Source organism: Ctenocephalides felis, unplaced genomic scaffold (assembly GCF_003426905.1).
Source record: "Ctenocephalides felis isolate EL2017-DRISC unplaced genomic scaffold, ASM342690v1 CF-g0.4_SCAFFOLD_01170, whole genome shotgun sequence".
In the NCBI taxonomy this organism is placed as follows: Eukaryota; Metazoa; Arthropoda; class Insecta; order Siphonaptera; family Pulicidae; genus Ctenocephalides; species Ctenocephalides felis.
In genome coordinates, this window is record NW_020537324.1 from 35,511,367 (window position 1) to 35,521,366 (window position 10,000).

Below are 10,000 nucleotides of genomic sequence, written 5' to 3' on the forward strand. Positions count from 1 at the left end.
TATGTGGACAGATTTTTTGCCATATCGACGTTTTCTCAAACGACTAGACCGATTTCAAAAATTTAGAAGCCATTCGATGTATCTCGATGAGGAATAGCGTTTATCAAGATCAGCCAAGCCGTTTCTTTGTAAATAGCATAAAGTGAAACATTTTCGCCCACGTTTTAGCCCGCAATTCTAAATCAATTTTGAAAATTCAAAAACGTTCGAAAGATATTGGTTGGGAATCGGGACCTGATTAGTTTTTGGTAAAAATCGGCCCGGCCGTTTTCTTGTATTAAAGTGTTGAGAAAAACATTTTCGACGATTTCTATGATTTTTTGACGGTAGATACCATAGTCTTATAGATCATACTAAAATATTACGGCCCTACGATAAGTCGTTTAATTTTATGAATTCTTCAAAGTTTGCAAAAATTAGTATCGTTTTTTTTGGCATTTATCAAAATCAGACTTTTAATCGACGTTTTTTCAAAAACTACTGAACTGATTCACAAATTTTTAAGCCATTTGATGCACCTCGATGAGGATTTAATTTTAGGTGAAAATCTACCGAGCCGTTTTCTTGTAATTAATTGTTGAAAAAAAATAAGACGATTTTTAGGAAACTTTTTTTTGGCGATATATATCAAGGTCTTATAGAACTTACTGAAATATTACGGCCTTACTACAAGTAGTTTAATTTTAAAAATTTATCGAAGTTTGAGAAAATGAGTAGATTTTTTGACGTTTGTTAAAATTAAAATTAGACGATTTACGGTATAACGATAGAGTGTTCGTTCGTTTTCAATTATGTGTAATAAATCCACTCGGAATACTTTTAATCGCCCATAAATTAATGTATATTTTATTGATTAGGTTGATTATTTACACATTTCGGGAAGTTCATGTAACTTGCCTCAAGGCAAAATACCAATACCTACTAGTTGTTTTTATTGTAATAAATAAAAATAATTGAGATAACAAGATTTACATGCAACAAAAAAGAAAAATATATATTAAAGGTTCAAAAAAACGTGTATTACAATTGAGGAATCATGATACTGCTGTACTCAGTATTATACTTGTTTATCTATAGCAGTACTTTAAAAAGAACGGTGAACTTGAGCACCATAGGGCGCACCATTCCTTATCTATGTTGAGCAATGTAGACTTCGGGTGCGTTCGACTTGGACGCTTACGCGCTGTGAGCGCTCACGCTTATAAGCACAAATTTTTAGCGTTCGACTTGGCCGATAAGCGCTTAGAATCGATAACTAAATTCCGTTCGTTTTGGATACTGTTAGCGTCAATAAGCATCAAAATGGCGGCAACTGGCGGTAACGGTAATTGTGTAAATTTTATTACTTTCTGGATCATTCAGCGGGATTATAAAGAATTTAACAATTAATAAATAAATGAAATTTGGTTTGCTTATGCTTAATTCATATAAATATTAATATTAAAATTTAAATTATTTAAAATTAATTAAATTTTAAATTAAGTTAATATTAATATTAATATTAAAAAATAATTGTAATGCCACAGCTCGCCATTTTTGCGTACTTATTGAACTAAAGCCGGCTACAGACGTAAACTGTTATACTTGCGCAACCTGCGACTTGCACAAGTATTCTGTAGCGTCTGTGGGATGTTTTTTGCGCAACTTGACAGACTGGTGCAAGCGAGTAGACATGAGCACTTTTCGATTATTTTAATTGCGCAATCATTCAAGTCGGTAAGTTCATTCGTTGGCCGCGTGTGGCAGCACATGTCCCGTTCTTATTTTACTTTGTAGCGAATTCATAATACAAGTTTATGAAGTTATCGACAATTAAAAGTTATTAAATTAGCCTTCTGAACACTTTGAATTCTTTTCTGATGCTGTAAATATATAAATTAATGAAAAATATATATTTTTAGGTTATGTCTTGACGTTCCATAGTTGACATTTGTGATATGCTTGCGCAAGTATTTGAACATAAACTTAAACCGTCTGTGGGCGCTGTGAAAATACGCCTGGTTGCGCATTCATTCAGTTGCGCAAGTATACAGTTACGTCTGTGGCCGGCTTAAGAATGAATGAAATTGGGATTAGATTATGCATTCCATGCATTCGTTTTGATAAGCGGCCCATGACACTTTCAAGTGCCTTACCTCCATGGCGTGAGCACGTATGAGCGCAAAATATGTGCTACGAACATGCTACGATGATGCTACGAGCCATAGATAAAAGAAGGGTATAGATGTGCTACGAGCGTACTTATGTGACACTCACGGCGCCAAGTTGAACGATGAAAGCGCGCTCACGGCGCGCTCACAGCGCGTAAGCGTCCAAGTCGGACGCACCCTTCATGTAGACCCTCTCTTAAGGTGCGTCCACACCTAACGAACGAACACGAACGAACATGTCGAACAAGAAAATACAAAGAAGAACGAACAGGAACACGAACGAACGCAAAAAATTCCAAACAAACGCCTCAAAGCAGTGAGGGCTTGAATCTTTTTGTTCGAGGATGTACCGTGAAACGTCAGATTTATTATTTAAAGTGGCGAGAAAGAGCAAAATTATTTAAAGTCATCAAATTTACAAAATTTGTCAATAACATCAATATCTTATTATAAACACAACAAAAACTAATGCAGGACTGCACATTTTTACATCAAAAAAGAAAAATGTTTGTCCACATTCGTGGTAGCGTCCCACACTGCACATACGAGAACAAACATGAACGAACAATTCCCTCGCCGTGTTTGTTTATGTTCGTTCGTGATCGTTGTGGCGTCCACACTATGCTTTTGCCGTTCGTTCTGGTACGTTCTTTTATGTTCGTTCGTGTTCGTTCGTTAGGTGTGGACGCACCTTTAAAAGAGCGCAACCATAGATAAAAGAAGAGCGCAACACTAAAGGTGCGTCCACACCTAACGAACGAACACGAACGAACATAAAAGAACGTACCAGAACGAACGGCAACAGCATAGTGTGGACGCCACACGATCACGAACGAACATAACACAACATGGCGAGCAATGTTCCGCAACTTGTCGGTACATCAAAGGGAATTGTTCGTTCATGTTTGAACTCGTATGTGCAGTGTGGACGCTACCACGAATGTAGACAAACATTTTTCTTTTTTTATGTTAAAATGTGCATTAATGCATTAATTTATGTTGTGTTTATTATAAGATATTGCTGTTATTGACAAATTTTGTAAATTTGATGACTTTAAATAATTTTGCTCTTTCCCGCCACTTTAAATAATAAATCTGACGTTTCACGGTACATCCTCGAATAAAAAGATTTAAGCCCTCACTGCTTTGAGATGTTTGTTTGGAATTTTTCGCGTTCGTTCGTGTTCCTGTTCGTTCTTCTTTGTATTTTCTTGTTCGACATGTTCGTTCTTGTTCGTTCGTTAGGTGTGGACGCACCTTAACATAAAACAAAGCACATAGCATGCACGTGGATTTGTATATCAAAACTGTACTTGAATACATTTTTCCAAATTAAATCAAATTAAATTATTATTATCCAATAATCTTGGGAGTCAAGACGAGGATCATTTTCTTATTCGTTAAGTTTAAAATTAATCCCGCGTGGAGCGTACTGATCGCAACCAAAAATGTAAACACTGAAACGACTGAAACTCTGTTCTACGCATTATCTACGCCGCCAAGTAAATGTCAAATTGTGTTGTGATCGTACGTTAAATCTTAATTAATAGGTTATGTGCGCAAGAAATCGTTAGATTGATTCTTTCTGTTAATGGTTTTAGTTGATTCTCATTGTAAATCACGACAATTTTTGTTATTTTGTTTTCTTGCCGTATTTAATGCTTGTATTTAATAAACTACAACTATAGTAAGTTTATGTCAATTTATAAAACATTATTTTTTAAAAACCTGCTTATTTTTGATAAATTTATTAAGTTTTTTCTCAGATTCAATAAAAAATGTCCATCATAAATCGAATGAGTATTCAGGGTGTTCGGAGCTTTGGTACAGACCCTGGTGATGAACAGCTAGTCAAATTTGAAAGCCCTTTGACATTAATTTTGGGTGAAAATGGTTGTGGAAAAACCACTATCATTGAATGTATTAAGTATGCACTCACTGGAGAATTGCCTCCCGGTTCTGATAAAGGAGTCAATTTTGGTCATAATCCAAAAGTAAGTTTGAAACCATTTATTAAATTATACATATATAATATATATTGTATTGTATCGACATACATATCTGTTAAGAACAATTCTCATTTAGAAAAATATTATTATTGTACACACATATATATATATATATATATATATATATATATATATAACACATCACTCAACATTAGGATATTAAGTTTTGAATAATTCGTAGTTAAAATGCAGACTTTAGTATTTACATAATCTCCAATATATGTTACTAAATTCAGTGGGAAAACTAACATCCACATCAACCTATAATCCTATGAACGTATAGAGTGATCTGTTATAAATATAAAGTTAAAAAAAAAAGGTTACTGAAAAAATAGAATTAATTACCTGTATGATTGAATATACACCAACACTTGTTCACTAAAACAGATTTTACCAAAAAAAGTGAATTTATAAAAAAAAATTCAGACGAATAAACAAATTTTGTAATTCAAAATCTCTTTCATTTTTTCATTCATCTGAACTTCGTACAAAATTTGTTTATTTGTCTGAAAAGAAATTTATAAATTCACTTTTTTTTATCTTTTTAAGTGAAAAAGTGTTAGTGTAAATTCAATCATACAGGTAATTAATTCTGTTTTTTCAGTAACCTTTTTTTAAAACTTTCTAAAACTCTCTAATTTTTAACATTTCTAATATTTTGTTATATAATCCAATCATATATTTTATCATTTTCATTTTGTTTATATTGTCATATTTTTGTACATTATTTTTTCAACGATCTTAATAATTAAAAAATCCATTATCTTCAACAGTAAATAAATAAAGAAAACGTCGACAGTAAATAAATAAAGAAACGTTGTTTTAAAAAATTCTGTTTATTACTTTTTTTATTTTTTGTTCAAAACTCTACAAAATATTTACAAATCCAAGACTCTACCATCTAATATATATATATATATATATATATATATATATATATATATATAATATGTATGTATGTATATATATATATGTATATAAATATGTATATAAATAACTAAGTTTATTATGATTTTAGATCAACAAATCGGCTATAACACAAAGTCAAGTTAAAATGAAATTGATTGATCCGATAACTAATAGAGTTTTAGTGATCACTAGAAGCTTTCAATTAACACAAGAAAAAAGTAAAATGACTTTTAAAAGTAAAGATGTTGCATTACATTGGGAAGACAAAAATGGACAGAAAGGTTCTATATCAGGTCGTTGTGTTGATGTAAATACAGAAATGATTGCAGCTATGGGTAAAGTAATATTTGGTTTTTATAACAAATAATATAAGTGAATGTTTTACATCCAGTTTTTACATGAACAATGTTTGTGAATTTAAAGTATATAGTTTCTTTTAAATAATTTCATATTTGGACTTTTAGTTCGCTCTTTTTAATTTGGGCTCTGTTTAAATTTTACTATAAATCAATGTGACTCCACATTAGTGAAGAAAAAAAAGTGATTCACGAATGGAAAATAAGAGTCCTTGGTAGTGGATCTCAACACAATATAAAGCATCTATTAAATTCTATCTTACTGTCTTCAATAAAATGACATGTACAACACTCATAAATGAACCTAAAAAGTAATAAAAAGTACAATTTTATAAAAATTTATAAGTTGTAGCAAGCAGGCTTTCGATTTGTAGGCACATTTTGTTTCAATATGTTGGCTGTTGCCATAAATGGCTTTTGCTTTGCAATATTATTTGTGATTTTTGAGACAGTTGTGTTATATCAGGATACTAAAGATAGAGGTTTAAATGGTTTAATAATTGTAAAACGGACATTATAACGCATGATCCAGTAGATCTAAAATTAAACTTTACAAAATTGTTATGCATGTTGATAAACATTTACTTAGTACTAACATTATTTTGTCATTTTAACTTCAATGTATAAACTTAACAATAATCCACGCCACTAAAAGGTTTGGGAATGAATACTCTCCTCATTAACAAATATGTTTAAAAAAAAAATGTGTGAAGAAAAGTGCAATAGTTATCATTTTTTTTGGTTATTGTGGCCAAGAAAAATGATTGCATAAGTTTAATAAAACATTTCTGTCTATAAACGTGTCACAGCAAATTCATAATTGTCATTGACCATTCATTAGACTCTTTTTATATATTTATATAATATGTATATATATATATATATATATATATATATATATATATATATATATATATATATATAAATTGCATAAATAATATATGTATTTTAGTAGCAATAGAACAGTTGATTTTAAATGTTTTAGGTGTTTCTAAGCCTATTTTAAATGATGTATTATTTTGTCACCAAGAAGATTCTTATTGGCCTTTGGATGAAGGAAAGAAATTAAAAGAGAAATTTGATGCTATTTTTGATGCAACGAAATATAATAAATGCATGGATATATTACTGAAAATAAGAAAAGCCAAAGAAGCAACCACTAAAAGTGCAGGTATTATTAATTTATTTTATTATTACATAGCAAACAGGACTTAAAAAATACGATTAGTAAAATAAAATTAAAATGATTGCATAATAAAAATCTAATTGAGGTAATTAGATATTAGTAAATTAATAATAAAATATAAAAAAATAAAAAAATTACAATGTATTGTAAATCATTAAATCAAGTTTGGAATGTAATATTGCATATTGCATGCTAATTACAAACTTGTGTCTTTACAAAATTAATAAGTATTTTTACAATATCCGTATTTTGCTTTACAATTTTTTAGGTACTTTTATGTCAAAAGTATTTTAACAATTTTATAAGTGTTTTTAAATTACAGTCCTTTAGTCCAACACTCAACAGTCCGGAACGCCAGATAGTCCGGCATTTTTTCAAAAAGTTAGATTTTTCAAAAATATTTCTTTTATAGCAAATAAAAACGTCGAGGCCTATTTGAATGTTTTCAGGGCGGTTCGAATTCATTCGGAAGAACTCGCTATTGTTTGATAAACGTAGTAAATTCCGTTCATCCTTCAAGGTTCATGAACGATGTATGTTCTACAGATGTTTTTTTTTTTAAATTAGTCTATTGAATTTGTTTTTTATAAAATTAAAAAATATCTTAAATGTGTATGTCTTTACATATAAAACTAGCGGTGTATGGCATAGTGCCTTAAGGCAAATTGCTGGACTTCCCGTACCGTATCTTTTATCGAAAGCAATCGTTTCGTCAACACAAGCAGAAAGTTTTTTGAATTATTCAAATCGGATGCTTAGTTTTCTCAAGAACTGCCATTTTTTTGCACATTTCGCTTGGTAATTCCGAAACGGCTGGACCTGCATTTGCCAAAAACTATTCACCACTTCTCCCTGCCATTACGAATTTAATGTTTTTTGGATCATTCAAATCGGATGCTCCGTTCTCTCAAAAACCCGATTTCTATTTTCTGCTTCGTATCTCCGAAACGGCTGAAGCTGCCTTCGCCAAAAACTAATAAGCACATCTCCCTATCAATATGAATCGAATGTTTTTTGATCCGTGCGCCCGAAAACGTGGACGAAAAAATGTATTCATGCATACATACACACACACATCAATTTTTTCTGAGGTATTCTAAAATGTTCAGAAACCTTCAAAACGTGAAGAAACGCAAAAATTTTCAAATCCGATTTTTGGACGATTACAGTAACTTACCCTATGGGAAGTTAATAAGGTATGTTATTTGTATTTAACTTCCCGTAGGGTAAGTTATTGTAATGGGCCGAAAATCGGAATTGAAAATTTTTACATTTCTCGACGTTTTGAAGGTTTCTGAACGTTTTGGCATACCTCAGAAAAAATGGATGTGTGTGTGTGTGTGTGTTTGTGTATGTGTGTGTGTGTGTGTGTATGTATGTATGGATACAAATTTCCAGTCACGTTTCCGGGCGAACGGATCAACCGATTTGAATGGTTTAAAAAGCATTCGATTTCTATTGATAGGGAAAAGAGCTGATTAGTTTTTGGCAAAGGCAGGTCCAGCCGTTTTGAGGATACGGAGCAAAGAGTGCAGAAAATAGAAATCGACTTTTTGAGAGAACGGAGCATCCGATTTGAATGATCTAAAAAACATTCAATTAGTAATGATTGGGAGAAGTGTTTATTAATTTTTGGCAAAGGCTGGCCCAGCCATTTCGAAGATACGGAGCTAAATATGTAAAAAATGGCAGTTTTTGAGAGAACTAAGCGTCCGATTTGAAAGATTCAAAGAACTTTCTGCTTGTTTTAACAAAATAATCGATTTTGGAAAAAAAAATTTCTCCCATTTTTTTTTTTAGTTGTTTGTTCATCGAAAATATTTATTTTTAATTCTGACTATAGTTCTAATATACTTTACAAATAATTTCAACTCTGCAATTCAGTTTATATAATATTTATAAATATTAGACAATGTTACAATATTTATAATAATCTATTTGAAAACATTCAGTAATCCTCGAACATACGGTACGGGAAGTTCCAGCAATTTGCCTTAAGGCACGATGCCACCCACCCCACTAGTTTTTACTGATTTTGTAGTTTAATTATTAAGTTAATGTTTTTATAATTACCGCCCGATAGTTCCGAATTTTAAATAGTTCGAGCAGTGGTCGGTCCCGAGCGACCCGGACTAAAGGACTTCTACTGTTAAGTATATTGGTTAACAAATTGATAAGTATTTTGTTTAGCCAATTTATAAGTATTTTAAAATATTATGATATTGTTTTGGTATATTATTGAAACAATAACTTAGCCTAATTATACCAATTATACCATTTGTAATGGCATTAGCAAACATTGTGTTTAGTTTTTATTTTTTTACTGATTTTATATATTATAAAATATCAAGTATTTTATCATTTTACAATCTTTTTAAAAGCACAAACTTTTGATAAAATTTGGAAACATACTTCACTACAATTATTTTTTAAACAAATAGCCCTTTAAAGTCGATCAATATTGAAAATTCTAAATTCATAGTTTAACAAATAGTTTTATTTCAAGAAAAGTTGGCGCAATTACTAAGGACTAAGGATCGAAAGCTTAAATCATCGAAATCAATTAAAGTTAACTACAATAATCGAAAAATTGTCACAGATTTACTGAAGCTTTAGATTGTACTTAAAAGCTCATAATTTTCAAGCTACATGGAATATTTGTTCTTTTCTATTTTTTTAATGATAGCTATGATCTACATATTTATTATATATATATATATATATATATATATATATATATATATATATGTTTTGTACCAATTTATAGAAAAAGATGTGGCTCACTATAAATACATAAAAGATGAAACAACTTCTAAACGAGCTTTGTTGAAAGAGACTGAAACTAAATATCATGATTGCACTGAAAATGTAGTCAAGCATCAAGAAAAACTCATACCAATCGAAGATAGACTTAAACAAATTAATGCAGTGGAAAATAATATAATCGCCTTAAAAACTGAACAAAAGTCTATAGAAATAAAGTATGTATTTAATGTTAATATACATTTTACAGAAAAATGCAGAATATACAAATTACAGAATTGTTTATAAAATTTTATATATGTTTTCATTACATCTAATCATAGATTCTAGTATTTAAAATTAGAAATGTTTTATTAAATGCTCTAAATATGAACAAGGATTTAATTTGAACTTTTGAAAACATTCACATTTTATTTCTTGGGCACTTAATTATGAAAATTTACTATATTCAAATGGCTTTTGAATTATAACATTAATTCAGGCAAATGTGTGGAAATCAATATAAAAATTATAATTTTCTTATAGCTTATCAAATTGTAAGCAACAACAAGAAGAGTTACTTAATAATATCAAAGAAGTGTATCATGGTGATATAGACAGTTTACAAAAAAAAATAGGTATGCAAAA

At 30.2% G+C, this 10,000-nt stretch overlaps 1 protein-coding gene across 1 annotated transcript in view; it reads left to right on the top strand.

The window, feature by feature from the left end:
- Nucleotides 1-3,618: 3,618 nt before the first annotated feature.
- LOC113367149 (DNA repair protein RAD50-like) overlaps nucleotides 3,619-10,000 on the top strand; it is a gene marked incomplete at its 3' end in the record, with an annotated part of 10,885 nt that continues 4,503 nt past the window's right edge. Inside the window, exons 1-6 of the mRNA XM_026608779.1 lie at nucleotides 3,619-3,837; nucleotides 3,917-4,144; nucleotides 5,178-5,403; nucleotides 6,410-6,595; nucleotides 9,378-9,591; nucleotides 9,899-9,990. Of these exons, the coding sequence (XP_026464564.1) occupies nucleotides 3,929-4,144; nucleotides 5,178-5,403; nucleotides 6,410-6,595; nucleotides 9,378-9,591; nucleotides 9,899-9,990 (934 nt within the window). The remainder of the gene's footprint in view (nucleotides 3,838-3,916; nucleotides 4,145-5,177; nucleotides 5,404-6,409; nucleotides 6,596-9,377; nucleotides 9,592-9,898; nucleotides 9,991-10,000) is intronic.